The sequence below is a fragment of the Helicoverpa armigera genome, chromosome 9 (genome assembly GCF_030705265.1).
Source record: "Helicoverpa armigera isolate CAAS_96S chromosome 9, ASM3070526v1, whole genome shotgun sequence".
In the NCBI taxonomy this organism is placed as follows: Eukaryota; Metazoa; Arthropoda; class Insecta; order Lepidoptera; family Noctuidae; genus Helicoverpa; species Helicoverpa armigera.
Window position 1 is genome coordinate 8,844,845 of NC_087128.1, and position 18,123 is coordinate 8,862,967.

The 18,123-nt window shown below is 36.6% G+C and overlaps 1 protein-coding gene across 6 annotated transcripts; it reads left to right on the forward strand.

Moving 5' to 3' along the window:
* The first annotated feature begins 19 nt into the window (after window positions 1-19).
* On the forward strand, window positions 20-16,802 carry LOC110372540 (receptor-type tyrosine-protein phosphatase N2). Of its 6 annotated transcripts, none has more exons than XM_049839070.2 (23): window positions 20-484; window positions 6,849-6,938; window positions 7,876-7,929; window positions 8,047-8,110; window positions 8,358-8,492; window positions 8,775-8,871; window positions 8,953-9,082; window positions 9,166-9,675; window positions 9,753-9,899; window positions 10,198-10,350; window positions 11,027-11,129; window positions 11,221-11,310; window positions 11,435-11,514; window positions 11,623-11,690; window positions 11,769-11,984; window positions 12,088-12,239; window positions 12,366-12,420; window positions 12,498-12,719; window positions 13,134-13,331; window positions 13,596-13,762; window positions 14,124-14,177; window positions 14,790-14,967; window positions 15,339-16,802. In XM_049839070.2, exons 2-23 carry the CDS (start codon window positions 6,854-6,856, stop codon window positions 15,459-15,461), a joined length of 3,081 nt encoding a protein of 1,026 aa, XP_049695027.2. In that variant the 5' UTR covers window positions 20-484; window positions 6,849-6,853; the 3' UTR covers window positions 15,462-16,802. The 6 variants fall into 6 exon arrangements, with proteins under 6 accessions (XP_049695027.2, XP_049695031.2, XP_049695032.2 ...); XM_049839071.2 differs by lacking the exon at window positions 20-484 and adding an exon at window positions 585-618; XM_049839072.2 differs by lacking the exon at window positions 20-484 and adding an exon at window positions 595-649.
* The last annotated feature ends 1,321 nt before the right edge of the window (window positions 16,803-18,123 follow it).

An 18,123-nucleotide genomic window follows, 5' to 3' on the forward strand; every position in this document is an offset into this window, starting at 1 on the left:
CGAATACCAACTCCAGCCGACACATTCCTATATGTACTCAAACGTAATGCTTCGATCAAATTGTACGTAGCTCTAAGTGCATAACTAGCCCTAGTTCTAGCTTGCAAGCTCCTGTTACGTAATACTCGAAAGTTCCGAATCTAGGCTTTCCAGCAAAGCTTTATCGATAAATAGCAAATAGTTGTCCGTGTGAAGTGTCTGAAGTGGCAGGTCGGAGGGTCCAGTGCTAATATCGCGTTATCTAATGATGATTGGTGTGTAACGGTGCGTCGGTGCGTCGTTATGTAGGCGGCGAAGTGGCAGCACGTGAATGGACGGGCGCAGGATCGATAGAGCGGAGTGCGCAGGCCCGCTCGCCGGCACACAGCTGGCGGCTTCGCACCCGCTCGACTCGCTCAACCTGTGCCTCAGTGTCCGCACTGAGGGGGCTAAGTGTATCAGCTCTATCTCGAACATGTTCCAGTGTTATCGTCGCCTCTAAACGGTGCGTAGAACTATCATTACATTTAGCTCGACCGACTCGCCCTTTTCACTTAGATGTTTTCAGGCGCCGTCGCCATATCTGCATATTAACGGGAAACCTGTTACACGAGTTCGCATTTAATAACAATTCAGACTGTGAGTGTTTGTTTATAAACTAAAGGCTTCAGTGAGTTTCCTAATGTGTTCCTTAATTACTATTATTCTTCTCCATGTTTAATTTTAGCTACCGTGATCGATAAAGTGGTTCAACCGTGGCAGCCCCTCGCTGCACTGTCAGTCATCTTTCTAATTAGTGTAACGTTGTTCCTCTTCCGGGAATATTTGCGAGCGAAGCTATCTGATAAAGATAATTGTAGTTAATGTACAATAAATTCAGATCCAAGCAATAAAATGGTATCTTGATACATTTCGCGTGGGAGGTAAAGGGCATGAGTGCCTACGTCAGTGGATCCGACATAACAAACTATAGAACGTTGTATCTGCGATCTGCGCAACTTTAGCTTTTATTCCGATGTGTTTGGGGTTGATATCAAACGACTATTCGTGGAATTACATTTATAAAGCTATAACTTATTTGTGGTAAACACTAAACATAGAATGATAATAATTCTTTTCGTCATGAAGTCATGTAGACAATTAATAGAGGCCATTAAAATTAATATTTCTGCGCACGTATAACATGTTCAAGTAATAACTTAATAGTACCTACTGTAAATGCATGTTACCATAATGATATTTATTTAATTAAAATGCACCTTAGGGTTATTTTTCGCTTTACATATTTTATATGATTGTGTGTCCCACCTTTATTTGTTAAATATTTCTTTAGCAAGTCATCTGTCAGTATTTCCGCATAACAGGTAGATTTCATTTTTATTTAACCTTTAACAAATTATATGATCGCTTTTATGCCAAAAATCAACACTTGAATAATAAAATGGTTGTTGCTCCCAAGCTTAGATAAAATAATTTCCTTACCCTTGAAGGGCTTTATTCTCTTTACTTTTCTAAGGCGATAGGAAAACAAACAGTAAATATTTGAAGCAATCAAAGTTTAGGAAATACATTTAAATGAACATTACGGAAATTCTCAATATAATTTAAAAATAATGAATGTCCTACTTACATACATGCAATTAGGATTTGTTATCATCAGCACCTAATTTGAACCTTAGAATCATCACATACGGTGTTTATGAAAGTAAACAATCATTCATACAATATCAATAACGGTCATTTATCATGAAGTGTAAACATAAGTAAACATTAATCGTCCTTCATAATTATGCTGCGTTAATAATAATCTCATAAACTAATAAAATTCATCTGAAAACCCAGAAATGTTTCGTGACCTCCTTGGCCACAACAACTATCTGTGTGATAACAGGCAAATAGGAAGGTATATAAGGACAATCGTTGTAAAAATTAAATTATTGTAAACTGTTCATCATATAAATCACCAAATGTCTAAGTTGTTACCTACATAAGCCGACCCCAACATAGTCATGAACGTCTAAGTTGATCATGGTCAACCTATCATTGACTATTTATTCGGCTTAGGTATTAGCTGATACTTGCTTTTAAAAAAACTTAGTGAAAACATAGTGATAAGTAGTTAATGAAAATTGAGCGAAACCCTTACACTCTTTATCTTGTGAATTTAAGTGTATTACATACCAAAGTAGATCTCAACACATGCCACATACATTGATCGGCCTTCACTTCAGACATGCAATCATATCAATATTCTAGAGCACGCCTGCACTCTTGCTATCGATTCACAAACTTCTTAATAATTTATATGAACGTTCTCATATTGAACCCATTTTGAATTGAAGCCGGTGGTATATTGGAAACTCGTGTAGTTGCGCCACTTCCTACCTATTCAGTTTTATTGCAACGCTTTTATAAAGCTCTGTTGTGTTTCAGTTGAAAAAGTTGTTTCTAAAGCGACTGTAACAAAGCCGTTTTTATTTATTAAAAATCTAAGTGGCATTTGCAGTTGGTATTATGTCCTAAAGTTAAAACATCACTATAACTTCATGAAACTGAAATGCGTTTCCATTTGCATATGATGAACTTTAGGCACCTAAGTAACCAGCTGTTCGTACTTCATAATTGTCTGTTTGTATGCCGTTTTGATAATGTCATTTACTTTTGTCGGTCCACTGTTGGGCTGTTGGACATAAGGATTTGGCTTCGATCTGTCGACATTAATGTACAAGGTACCCATTAAAAATATTTTAGCCTAGATGTTCTTTGGTAACTTAAGCCTAACTTTTGTTAAAATCATCTTATTGAACTAAGCAATATCACGTACCTACAGCACGAAAACTTTTTCCAAACCTAAAATATTCAGATAAATGGACCAATTCAGTGTAGTATCATTGGATTAGCAAACTTTGCGGGGTCCAGTCCAACCTTAACGTATTCAGTGGACCCACGCATGACCTTTCCTATTACAATCGAATTCAACTCTTTCAATCCAATCTACTGGATTAACATGGCCGGTTGCATGTTACTTATTTTCATCGAACCTATAAGCGTTCCGGTTCCATAATTATCTCTTCTACCACTTAATATTATCAACCTGTACAATATTAGGATATATTGGGGATGTATTATTTTGGGAAGCAAGGAATTTCTTTATTTGTAAATGGAATCATGATGCATTTTATATGCCAATCTAATGTTACTTATACATAACTTTAAGATTCCAGCCACAACGCCCACAACACACAATATGTTGCCTCTAAGCAGATTAGACGTATTTTTAGAAGCTTTCAACGCTATGTTAGCCTGGAAAATAAATATAGCAAGACGTGGCCTGCAGCTATTTTAGTAATATCCTCATAACTGGGCCACTATTGATGTGATCAAGTCATAACGCTTACATCCCTTTTAGTTGAAGCAAATACATCGGTGCAATAAATAGAAATTGAAGGGTGGTTCTACTTCTAGCACTCTCGGTAAATTGCATTGGGCTTTTCTTGACGGTTTACGTCCAAAGCAATACTAGGTGGTTCAGTTTATAGCGACGCCGACGTATTGATTCTCTGGTTTGTTTTACTTTCAATTTTAAACATTGGAGAGAAGGCACAAGTCTTGTGTTATGTTCAGCCTCTTTAAGGACTCTTATTATCAACTTAGGTACTGGGGTTCTCTCATTTATAAAATTATTCTGATTGTTTTGAGACAAATAATCATTTTTATTTTTTCCCCCTCTTTTTAAAACTTAAAAGTGTTTCTAAGTCCATATTCTAATAGAAAGTTTCCTCCACTGTTACTGGGGGTATTATAAGACTTCTTTGGTCTTAGTATTTCGTAAATGGTACTAAATCGGGAATCATCCAAAACTCGCAATACTTTTGACAAGTTAGGTAACGTACTTTCAAAGTTTTGTTTACCTATACACTAAGTTTGGTGAAACTTTGTGTTTTCGTAATTCCTTGCTCAATAATTGAGTTTATTTTGGATGGTAAACTAACATCTCATAAAAGTACAGTATGTACTTTAATGAAAAACATAGACATATGCAAAACAAATAGAAAACGATTTTAGTAACAATATATATGTAAGTATCTACATAACTACGACGTTCGAGCTTCGACGATACCGCTTCAATAAAAAAAGAATCGTTGAAATTCTTTAGCATTGGAAAAGTATTCGGTTACTAACGAAAATTGACAAGCTCCTCGTTTTTAAAAGACTTCTCGTAAATAATTCCTGCGATATCTAATTTCCCTCCCACACAGTACCTGGTGATAGATGCATAGACGTCTATATATAGCCGGAGCTTCCAGAATTTAATTAGTTACCTGCAGCGAGCTGTCACCTGCAAGCTCGCCAGCGCCCACGCGCGCTTGTTATTCACATTGCGTTCAATACCCAGCTACGAAAGCACGACTTTAATTATTTCATTAAGATTCAAACAATACCCTTTTCAATTAATTGTTTTGTAAGAGTTGGTCGTAATAATGCGGTTTGTTGAAGCAAGTTTCGACATGACCGCAACATAGTGAGATCACGCTCAGTCATTGAGATAAAATCATGACTTGGATGATGTTCGTATCTTAAGCAGACAAGTGGATCATTCATGTCACCGCTTTATTTATCGACGATACTCCATAAGTAAACAGCCTTGTAGGTTTATAGGTCGAAAACTTAGTTTAATCTCAGGTGGTGTAGATGTCAATTAATTTTCAGTCAACTGGAAGTACAGTTGGTGTTTCGATGGGACAAAATGGGAGGAAATCGCCATCATACAATTTTCTTTCTAGACGTATTTACAGAGAACTTGTAGAAATTAAATTTATTAGCACTGCATGTATTTTCAAGCAGCGTTTCTAACCAGTGAAGAACCATCCCTGTGCTAACTAAACGTTCTTATTTCTGAGAACTTGTTATTAGAAGAGGTTCTTGGCTCCAAAGGCTTGTTATATGTATGTATGTATAGGTACCAGTGTAGAGTGCTTTGCGTCTCCCACGCCCCGAGCAAACGCCCACCTCTGGCCAACGTCACGAGTCAATACTAAGTAGAATCGGGAAAATGTAATCAAATGGAATTATATATAGGAGTCCTACACGTAGGTACGAGAACCTATACTTGGTAATAATATAAAGCTTTATATCGGAATGTAATTTGGGCTGAAATTCTTTTAGAATAATTTGATAAGGAAAGAGAAGTTTGCTACAAATTTAGATTTTAAAAGGACCAAGAAGGAGATATTTATTTAGTTTTAGACAACTGTGGAGATGTCTTTTGAGGACTAAAATCATCTCCCAGTGTGCGACGTTACCTAATACTTATTGAATTCTGTTTGATCTATCAACAAATACCTATAAATAAATGTTAACATCCACATGTATTTTGGGATCAAATCCTTAACAACCCAAGACAGCTGTAAGCCTAAACTGATATGATCAGATTTATTTTCGAAGTTTTGTCGGTAAATAAGTTAGCAATATGATCAAAACAGGTCGGGAAAGCGTGTCGGTGTTTAGACCATAAATAAAGACGCCTCCGGTCTTGTCTCTGGTCCCGTCGGAATTAATTTGTCGGCGTGAGGTGAGGGATGTGGGTCGTACAGAGCTAAACAAAGATAGATGGCTCAAGGGCTTTGTATTTATCACATCGATTGTAAATACGACCCTATATTTTGTCGCTCTTGTAGGTACAGGATTACAATGTTATTATAGCGTCCTTTATATGTGCTTTATGTTTTAGGAAAGGACTCGTTTTTATTTTCCAAGTTTTATATGAAATTAAAACAGTCTTAAGCGGGACTTCTCCGCTCAACTATACACTACTTTTTGTAAACGAGCTTTGAAAATCTGTAAGCCCAACAAAATTTTCATAACATGGCTATGTAAACTAGAACATTTCCTTTTATATTGCTACTTTACCAAACTTCATGCTATCGATGAAAGCCTTACGTGTCGCCAAGGTATGTGCTACCTATCATTATATACTTTAGAGCTGGCACCGATCGAACTCTCATATAAACGCTCCTAGCAGAACAAACGACGTACTGCGGTGACAAACTTGCATTTACATATGTGTTCTTTTATTTCGTCTTCGATTTTCAAACGTAGGTGTTGTCTATACAGTCAGATTTCTTCTTTGAACATTTAAAAATGCACTACAGTACTTGCCATTGTGATCCCATGTTCACAAAGGAGTTTTATCTCGTAATCGGTGGAAGTGATCATTTAACTTTTTCGTTCCATTTTCAAAATCACTCAATGCCTTATAGTTTTTTAAGTCACGGTTGTTATTATGTAAATAATTTTGAATAAATAAGCTACGTCATTATAGCTTAGTATTCAACGGTGGGAAGTTTTTACAGGCCATTACAACTTTGACGCAATAATAGGACCCTAATCGCTTTTCATTGCTTGACAGTTGAAAGGGTAGTGGCTATGGTATGGAATAAAGTTTTAACTTTAATCGTTACTGTGACCTCTACGGGCTATAATAGTTTCCAAGTTAAGTCGTGTAGGTGGGTAGACGTTATGTAGTAAATAATAATGCGAGGTATTTAGGTGGCTACCTACAGGTGCTTATTGTAAGCTTACCATAAGTTTTAGTCAACAATTTACATAGTTTCCACATAGAAGCGATTCTGACCGTAAAATCCTATTTGCACGATAAAAATAAATGAATTTTAATGTGCCTTTCAACCCAGACAATATACGATGCTTTCGTTAGTTTCCGACATTTTTTATAAAAAAAAATGTTTGACGAATTTTGTGATTTTTATTGCAATGCAAAAATTTAATAATAAAAAAATTTAATGCAAAATTCTTTATTGTAGTAGGTACATAGGCATACAATAATTTTAATATTTTTTTTTTGTTTTCAGATGTAATGTTCCGTCTGTCAATACGACAGGCTCTATGGGCGCTGGCGCTGCTCTGCGCGCTGGCGCCCTCGCATGCCGATGGGAACATAGGTGAGCGCCCTTCTCACTAAATGTCAGCTGCGAGTTCGTGACGTCATGGCGATAGGTCAACAAACGAATAGGAATAAAACTTCAAACGTTTAATAAATGAAAGAAGACTCGCTTCAAAGCTTCATAAAATATTACTGGCTTGTAATTTTCTTGTGGTTTTATTTTTATACCGCATAATTAATGGTCTTTGAATGTTAAGTTTGACCGCGTGTTGAAAGCATCTTTACAGACTATCATCATACCGGTCATGCACAAAATGCTACGCGGCTGCTACGAAAGTGCTACGCACACGCGTAGTATTTTCGTAGAGGCCGCGTAGCGCGTAGTTGTCGTGTAGCGTTTTCGTGGTGCTAGACTCTAATATTTGCTTAGCTACGAAACATTTGCGTAGGCTTACGAAATTAAAGACGCTGCAATGTTGAATCTCTCAAAATCTAAATATACATTTACTGCTATGTATATTTGAAGTTTGAACTCAATGAGCTTATTGTACATTCGCAAAGAAACCTTCAAAGAGCCGTGGGGCGGTGGGTAACACTTTGTGCCGCTTGTTGTTTACTTTTATTCCCAGTAAAGACCAACTTTGTAGTCTTACAGTATCGATTTCCTTTGTTGTCCTTCCCGTAGCGTTCACAGTAAATACTGCAGTACTTGAAAGGAAAATAAAATATTTATTCAGGTTATTTACGCTCAATGGGGTGTATTTAAACTTACTTGTGTTTGAATGAAATAATAGAAATAGGGGTGAGTTAAAAAAAACTCAGTGAAATGTGTTTCAGAGTACACAATTGAAAATAATTGTTTGGCTTTGCTGGCGAGGTACTGAATAATAAATATAGGTCTATATAGCAGCATTCTAAAATGATTTGTAGCATTAATACTTACTTCCATAACTTTCAATATTGTTTTGTTATTAACACAATATTTTTTTGTTCAGGTTGCTTATTCAGCGCATCATTATGCGTGGAGGGGGTGGAATGGTGCTATGACGGTACGTTAACTTGGAATAACTTTTTATAGTCTAACTTAATTATGGTAATACTGATTATTAGTTCTATATGATTAATTACTTAACATTATATTGATTGCTACGCATTTTTCCTCTTAGATTTCGCCTTCGGTAAATGTATACCGGTGTATGAAAAGGAAGTGGAGGAGGGGTCGCTCTTTCAGTAAGTTTTTTTCGTTGTTATCATTTCGGTGATTATTTATTTTTTAACGATTTTCAAGCTTTTGATTTCGTTATTTGAATTCGCATTACAACAGTTCCAAATTTGAGTTGTCAATTGTTTTTTATCAGTTTATTTTTAGAACGATTTTTAGTAGTTTCTGGTCAGTCTCCTCCAAATGTAGGTATTATTTTCATCGCGACTTCTACTCGAGACAAGACTTCACCTCAACATGTCAACTCTCTTGCAGGTATGACATGAGCTCAGAGCAGCTGCAGTGGTTCGAAGGCGAGCTGCAGCGGCTGGCCTCCCGCGGCTACCGCTGGGAGCATGCGTACACGCAGTGTGTGCTGCAAGCCATGCTGTACACGCTGAGACAAGACCTGTTAGTTCGTACATAACTTAGAATAATTTATTCAAACTCGGCTGCTAAACAGCAGTTTTTGTAAATATATCCCGAAATACTTAAACGTTGCTTAACTCTAACTCCTAGTTAAAAGTCTAGTGTGTGAACATACATAATTATCTTTGAACAGTACTTAAAATTGTGTGACGTTTCAGTATACGGACAATAGAGTACTATACTAAACGACTGTTTTGTAATCACATGTTCTTTATTTACGGCAATAGCTTTGAAGATCTTAAACATCATTATTTTTAATTCCAGTGACCCAGCTACTGTGAACACAAAGATATGTGACCATTTCGCTGACCCGAAACTAAGCACCACTTCGGAGGATAACCCTGATGAAAATGCTGAGGAGGTATGTCGTACTTTACCTTTTAGTACAGAGACTGATAATTTACGAGTAGAAAATTCTATTTATAATAATGATGTGTTACAGATGGAACCTGATGAGACAGCGTATGTCCGCTTTACTCCAAACTCAGCACTCGCAGACTCGAACTTCGCGAATGAGGTTTACAACCCACCCCTAACACCAGATGATGACCCGACTGCGTTTATACCGAAAGGTAAAGTAAATATCCTTAAAACATATGTTTAGCTTTGGTTACAGATTGAAGTAACTAATATATTTTCTTTTTTTTCATAAAAGATAATGAACAACCCGAACCCGAAACTCCGAGTGACAAATTACGTGATTTGATGCTAATGGGTGGAAACGAGGAATCCCCCATTATTCTACCATTTTCAGGATTCAGAGAACGAATCCTTGCCCAGAAAGAAGCAAAACCCGTGAACGACGTTAGCTCTTTACCCAGAGTTATGATCGACAAAGAGAAGAAATCGGTTCTTGGTGAGAATGAACCTAATATGGCGTACTCTGATGAAGAACGCTTGGGTGCCCATTTCCGCAAGTACAAGACCAAAGCTCCACCATTCACTGCGGAATATATCACAAGCAACAGGTTTTCACCTCTTGACGAAGAAATTCGATCCAATGCTTGGAAGAACTACAAACATAGTTTTGCTGAGAAACATTTCCCATTCGAGTATGAAAATCCGGGTGAACTACCTGAACCAAGGGTCTACATTGATGAAGATGGTCTGGATGAGTTTCCCATTGATGCAGGTAGTGGAGAGCTCGATCCTTACCATATGAAAGGTGATCTAGATATCTTTGTTTAATGTCTGTTATTAAGTAGTCAAATAATTACTCATTGCTATAATTTTGCGCTGCAGATAACTCACCGGTAGTAGATGCAAAGCATAACAAACAAATGGAGGAATATTTCATGAAGTACTGGCGTGATGTGATTGACTCTAAACAAAAGCCTCAAGGCGCCCTGTACGCTGAGGGCGGGCCGCTGCGAGCTGACGAGCTGCAAGGTGAGTCAGGTGTTCTCCTCACTACATAGCGGTAACTCCGTGTAAAGACGGCAATTTGTGTTGCTTCCTGCTTCGTTTGCATTGTAGGTACAACAGCAACATTATCTCACTCATTCTGTTAAAGTATGACGTACTAACATTTTATTGATTTTTCTTATATTTTGTACTTCTCAGTTAACCAATGTGTTGTTTTAGTTCACGGCTATTTTTTCACTTAGGCCCCCTTGATTTTAAGAACTTTGATCTGTAAGAGATTCGAATCAGAACAAGGGTGTTACATAAACCGACAATGTTTCAGGTGAAAATCCAAAATTTTATCCCGAGGATATTCAAGATTTGCTTAATAACGAATGGGGCTTTAAGCGTAGGGAAAGAGATGATGTTAAAAAGCCTGGGCCGCGCCTGGACGCAAAAACATTAAAGATTTTATACCACAATAATTCAGTGACAGGTTAGTGTCACGGCGGCCTGAGATAACTGTTTTAGATATATGTCGATGTTCCCTCGAATAGAGTCAGGCGACAGGCTAGAGCTGCATTGAATAAAGTATATTTTTTTATCTATAAGCACTTCCACGTCTTGTATAGAACACCGCACTAAGTGTTTCCCTCAGCACATTTTAATTTATTGTGAGACACAAAGCATGGGCTGTTATAGTCCTCTGTATCAACGTGTTGGCTATGTGTGATTACATCTAAATGTTTTCTGTTTTGTTTTTCCTTTATACTCTTCGATGTGTTAATTTTGGGCTTGCTTCTCTGTAGCCCACCTTGTTTAATTTTATTGTCATAATGTCAGCTTCAACCTCTACATAAATATGTTTTGTATCATGTTCTCTATTTTCAGTGTTTACATTGTTTCCATAATATATGATTTATGCGCTTCATTGTCTCTAAATAATTGTATTCCTTCGATTCCTGCTTTTGATCATAACCAAATATTTTTCTATCTAACCTGTCTTGAATTAATCCGCTACGAATTACTTTGGCAAATTAATATTACCTGTGTCAAAAATGTTCTTCATTAAGCGAAAAAGTGCATGGTTTCAAGTTCTATATCGATGTTGTATAAATACGTAGTTATGCCATATCGCCCCACTTATAAATTCGATCTGATTTTGTTTTCAGCTCATGGCGTTCAACCCGCGGAAAAGGAAGAAAAGTCGGGGGGCCACGATCATAATGATTATGATTATGACCCATCATATGCTTACGTCGAGTTCAAGAACAGGTGAGCATAGTCACAATTTCCTAAAACAAAATGAAACAAAGAATAACTGTTAAGTTACTTTCCCATTGATTTTATGATCGGTTTGCCTCAGGTTCCTAACTGACTGGGAGAAAGGCATCTCATTTATTTCAAGACTAGAAGAAATGCTTGGTTTAGAGAAAAACACTTTTACAAACCCCCGGTAACTTTAACAAAGTCTTCTTGAAATCTTATGTAGTATTTTACTTTTTTTATCTCTTTCTAAATTTTTATAATTTTCAAGCGATACAGGACAATGTTAGAGCAACTTGACATTTTTGTTTCAGAGTTGATCCAAGTGAGGTTACATTCAAAGTTGAGAAAAATAACAAGGGGTATGATGCAATGGATGTAGCGCATCAAGTTGGTAAGATATTTAAAGGCGCACAACGAAAATACTCTCTATAAAGCTTTTCCTCTATTACAAATACTTTATGCTCTTTCTTCAATAAACTAATCTAACAACTGTTTCCAGATGAAATCAAGGAGGATTTACGACGTCAAACCGGAGCTCAAATTCTTTCCACTGGCATCGGTGACAGGGTCAGCATTCAAACATTATTCATCTCGACCTATAATGGAGTATTGGATGTGAATCTTACTTGTATTTTGTGATTGCAGAGTAAACGCCCAGTAAGCCACCATATTGACGCACCTGAACCAATCCTTGGCTTGGACTTGCCTGTACTGTCAGCTCTCATTGGAAGTCTGTTAGTGCTGGTGATAGGAGCCGTGGTCTTCGCTGTACTGTTGAAGCGAGACATGAGTGCTAAGAGGAAATTGAACGGCCTGTCCTCTGCCGCTGAGATTGATGCTGAAGCTACTAGAGACTATCAGGTATACTTTGAATATAAGCTTTTTCTTTTCATCATCTATTCTATATTCCACTTCTAATTTTCAAAAAGGCTGAAGGTTTTTAAAACCTTATCATGTGTTTCAGGAATTGTGCCGTGCTCGTATGTCTGGTAAATGGACTGGTCAGCAGACGGCCGCCGCTCCCCCGCACCCTGCCGAGCCCCCGCAACGCATCACCTCGCTTTCCAAGGAACCTGAAGGCAATTCTCCCTCAACTCGATCCAGCACATCGTCGTGGTAAGCATTTCGACTTATGTATAGGCAGTTTGTACGTTCAAGTATGGATTTCTTCTACGGACAGTTTCACTTTGTTCAAAAAAAAATATTAAGAGAGTCCTCTTGATACGCTTTGTTATTTTACAGGAGCGAGGAACCAGCTCTAACTAACATGGACATCTCCACCGGACACATTGTTCTTGTAAGTAAAGCGGACAATAAAATTAAAGTCAAAGTCTTCATCACCATTGTACTACATGTAAAAATGTTCCACCCCAGGCTTACATGGAAGATCATCTGCGCAACAAAGACCGCCTCGAGCAAGAATGGCGAGCCCTATGCGCGTATGAAGCTGAGCCCTGCACGACCACCGCAGCCCTGAAGCAGGAGAACACTGGCAAGAACCGATATGCTGACGTCCTGCCCTATGATCACTCCAGGGTCACGCTGAACACGCTGTCTAACCACCTCGGATCTGATTATATCAATGCTTCGACTATCGTAAGTTCTACAAATACTTAACTTCTTTATATCCGTAACTATGAATAGTGATAATAACCAAAGTAACCAATGTACCATTTTGATATTTTTAGTGTAGGTACTTACCTAAATATGCATTTAGTAAAAAACAAGATCATCCTCATCCTCCGAGCCTTTTTCCCAAACTATGTTGGGGTCGGCTTCCAGTCTAACCGGACTAGTAAAAAACAAGATGGGAAATAAAAATCAAGTAATCCAGAGGAGTGCGAGTTAGAATGTAGGAATGATTGGAAGAGGAAGAGAGCTAGCTGGTGTCAGATAAGTAGTAGGTATGCAAGAAGAAGATATGCAGCTCCGACTCCATAATATAATAGGGTAGGGATAAAGCTGGGCAATGATATGACGTAAGTTAGACATTTCCAACGTGGTTTCCAGACTGACCACGACCCGCGCAACCCAGCATACATCGCGGCGGCCGGCCCGATGGCGCACACGGCTCCTGACTTCTGGCAGATGGTATGGGAGCAAGGCAGCGTCGTCATGGTAATGCTGACACGTCTCACCGAGAACGGACAACAGCTGTGCCACCGCTACTGGCCTGAAGAGGGATCTGAACTTTATCATATCTATGAGGTACGTTTTTCTTGATGATATAATAGGATTGTTAAGGACATAAACCCTATTAGGGTTGTTAAGGACATAAACCAGTACCGCTAATAAAAAACGGCTGTTTAATAGCCACCTAAAAATTTATTCTTTAATTTCATATTTGCTCGTCAAAAGCCCTAGAAAAATATTTAAATACTAGCAACATGTCATATTTAAAGTATTTTGAAAATTCCCTGCATTTATACATATTTATAGTACTTAATCAAAATATGTATTTTCATATTTCAGGTGCATCTGGTGAGCGAGCATATCTGGTGCGACGACTACTTGGTGCGCAGCTTCTACCTGAAGAACCAACGCACCGGCGAGACTCGCACTGTCACGCAGTTCCACTTCCTCTCCTGGCCTGAGAACGGCGTCCCATCATCGACCAAGGCTCTGCTGGAATTCAGGAGGTGAGACTTTATCATGTTACTAACTTTATTGATTGACACAAGATTGACACATCTTAATAACATACCTATGCCAAATAGTTTTGTTCAAAAAAGTTTTTACCAAAAGCAACATTTATTTTGGTCTTAGCACTGGCCATTTTACCTAAAAAAACTGTTGAACGCCAAATAAATTGATTAAAAATAAAAGTTATTTTTCCTCTAATTTACATATTTAATGGCATTCTGAATTAAATGACCTGTATTCAAGAAATGAATATTTCCTTTTTGGTTGGTAGGCAAAAGCCAAAAATCATAAAAACCTTTTTTCAAAATGTTTTTTTATTTTAATTTATAATACAAGTCGGGCTTGATATTTTTTCAGAAAAGTGAACAAGTCGTACCGAGGAAGATCGTGCCCCATCGTTGTCCACTGCAGGTAATTTTTTGTAGATAAATATTTTCTTGTGTGACTATGAACCAAAATTAAGCCTATCCAAATCAGCGGCAATCTTCCTTGATGATAGTTATTATTGTAGACGTGAGTATTAATCAAATCATTATCTTGATTGTAATTACCCAAGTTAATCAGTGCTTAGACTAAATATCATTGGAAAAGATATTTATTTAAATTATTTATTTATCAACTGCTACACGTAAAGATTAAATACTCTTGAACTTTGAATGGCCATAGCATAACGATGAGTTGATTGACCGTGAGAAATATCAGTGATATATAAGCATACAATCAGATTATCAATCAATTGATTATCTGATATAAGATATTTGGACGAATGAACGCTTCAAGCGTTGTAACACATGTTACTGGAATATTTAAAGCAATGGCTCTTAAACAGCATGTGTTTTTTTTAATTACCTAAGTATGTAGCCGTACTATGAGGTAAAACGTTACATGGTAATAAATAGCGTGCTTTTTCAATCTTATTGTAATCATCCTCATTTGATTTTTAACAACTTAAAGAGGCATGTCAAAATCAACCTCCTTTAGCTAAATAAACACCTAATTTAAACCTCCTTGGTGATATTCCAGTGACGGAGCCGGTCGGTCAGGCACGTACTGCCTCATCGACATGGTGCTGAACCGCATGGCGAAGGGCGCCAAGGAGATCGACATCGCCGCCACGCTGGAGCACATCCGCGACCAGCGCACGCGCACCGTCGCCACCAAGCAGCAGTTCGAGTTCGTGCTTATGGCTGTTGCTGAAGAGGTAATGTCCAAGGGATATTTATTTTTATTCTTAAGTTTCTTCTGATACTGAGCGAAGAGACAAAACACAATCTTTCTAAGTGTGCATAAAAAAGGATTAAACGATCACGAAATTTAAATGTTAAGCTGAAATTTTCCTCTGGCGAAAACCGTATTAGGTCATCATATCTTTGCTCTACATACCTACATGAGTACCTAGATTTCCAAACGATGATTTTCCTCAATAGATTTCGTCAGTTCTATATTTTTATAAATTGAATGTGAATATTCTATGAATTATATTCTATCTATGATTCTATCTATGAATTATTTAAAATAAAAATATAAATTTTTATTTTAAATAATTCATAGTTTTATTTTCCTTTTCAAAAGGTCCACGCGATACTAAAAGCTTTGCCAGCGCACCTGCAACAACTGCAAGAGAAAAAAGACAAAGATAAGGAAAAGGAAAAAGAAAAAGATGGCAGCGACAAGGAAAAAGAGAAGCCTAACTAAACCGCGCACCCAACAGGAACACGTTACGTTATATTATTGAACCTATCATAAGTATTCTATCATTGTGGAATTGATGTATTTCTATCAACTCCCGAGTTGAGAATTTCGCTACGTAAAACGAAATTAGAGGTGACACTATGAATTTATTACTTTTTTTATCACTTGGCTGTATAATAGGTAAACCCCAACTTGACATCCAGGATAGCATTTTCTCTTCACAATTGGAAATTCTTAACTTCGGGTTGTCTAGCTTGACGATACTTGAACCACAGGGAAGTTGGCAAACGTTTACATAAGGCAAGGATAAACTGACTGTGTCTACGTGAGGTGTGCCGCTAACTATGGCATTTATTTTTCTAAAGCTTTTAATATTTTCTTAAGGTAGCTTCACAAGAGCCTATATTTATTATATTTAGAAATTAAAAAACACAAACTATTAAGTTTCTTTGTTAAATAGCAGATACTTAAGCTTTTTATTGGAGTGTTGGAGACATGGTCAATTGTTAGAGTATCAATACTAAAAGATTTATTCTATGTTGTTTACCTTTTAGTTTATTCATTACCGTAACTTAAAAATAATTGTAACTCTAATTAATGAAATAGCTGATTTATATTAATAGAATTTCTAATATTAGCTACAAATTATGATTTTAAACTGCGTTTATTAGTTTTTAGTTCGTGTTATAATTTACTGTCGTGCATAAAATGCGTATCCTGTGAATTGATCTAGTCAGTTACAAGTTATTTAAGCCAGTTTATAGTCCGTTTCTATGTAATAAATGTTTATTTAATTGCTTATTTTAACAATGGTCACATCTGTAGCGTTAATTTTAAAAGTTTTATTCGAGTAGTTAATTTAAAATATTGTTAACAAGATACGAGTAGTGCTACTGACCATCGTTAAAATAAATTGATCGTAATTAATTGCTTTCTGTTAGGTCATCGTGTCTAAAGGTTTTTAAGTCATATTGTAATAAGTACATTGTTATATGTATAGATCTACATTTTGCAACGTATATACTACCTAGAACTTATAACAACAAAGATAAGAGATCTATGTCTTTCCCAATCATATCCTGAATCAACGGAATACCTGAGAAATATAATCAGATTTAAAAAATCAAAATTAAATATTTACAGAATGTAGCAAAACCATAGATACCTACATACTAATACGTGTTATGTACGAGATTTATATAAGATATATTTATTGCATATTATGTGGAAAATGTAAAAAAAAATTAAAACCTACCCACGAAATTATGGATGTAGTATTTAGATATAAGAGAAAATATATTTAACCGTATTTCTGTATGAAATTATATGTAGTTTTTATGTGAATGATTGAATAATGGATTTTGATTAAATTGTTTTAGGGAATAAGATAGAAGTATCCTAATTTCCCAAACAAGATCCTTTCTTTATAGACGGTCTTTTCACACACTACTCAACAGTCAACTGTCACAGTTACCTATAAGCTCCAGCTAACACTTTGCGCCTGACTTGAAAAGTCCTACGTGGTCCTACGTTCCCGTTAAAAAAATACGAACACTCTACAGTCAATTTTAAAAGTAGGTATACGACGTACATATATCTGAATCCGGGTAGTTAAGGGTAAGTAAGTATGATCTCACAAAGATGTAATCACCACAACCAATCCGCTTAAAGTAACTGTTACCTACAAGAACTAGGTAGCGACCGACTTTCCTTGTTTTTTTTTTTTGTTGGGATTCAGTTCTATTACATCTTTTTAACGAGGATAGACTTTATTTGACCTTAGGTAGGTATCAATATACGTAATGGCTCAAGAGCAATGATTTTTTATAGTATAGATTTGTTACAAGCGCGCGCGTTGTGAAGACTCAAATACCACCCAATTAGGACGTTTAGTAGTTAGTAATGAACTAGTAAACATTTGAAGCGCAATGACTAAAACAATAACTATCTCTTTCATTTGCGTGCTTTTACGCATCTTTTGTTTTACTCATCAGTAAAAGTTGTCAATGTGTGCAATTTTCGATTGCGCGGAACAGATTGAAAACTGCAATTACATGAAGGTAACATATCTGTACTATAAAAAATCATTGCTCAAGAGTAGTTAGCCATCAGTGTTAATGGGTTAAGTGGGCCGATCCCTAAAGGAAAGGCGAATTTAAAAGCATCAAGCAATTTAGTACAGAACTATCCATGGCGTAGTAGTTTTAGTAAATGAAATAATAGGTAGGAATAAAATTCAAATAGGCTTAGAATATTTTCTTTACTTTGAAAACTGTGTAATTTTTTCAGAGTCATAATGATAGTATTCCTTCTTATAAGCTAGATAAATTACTAACGTTTTAATTTATCAGTTGCGTTTGAATAATCATAATCACATCACTGTAATCAACTTCAATATCATCAGATTGAATTGATGCTGACTTATGATAATTGTGATAATAATGATAAATTGATTATTAGACGTTATTAGATAGGTTCCTAATTTGCGTAATTCAAATGATTCTCAGCACCTTACTTAGTGATCACCTACCTACATACGTCATCAAATAAATCCTAACGGCGGCTCATAAGGGCTAGTCTTCATAGATCGTGAGAAAAGGGGAAAAGACCAGAGACATTATCGTAGGGACTAGATAACTAGGTCACTGAATTGCTGAATTGCAGT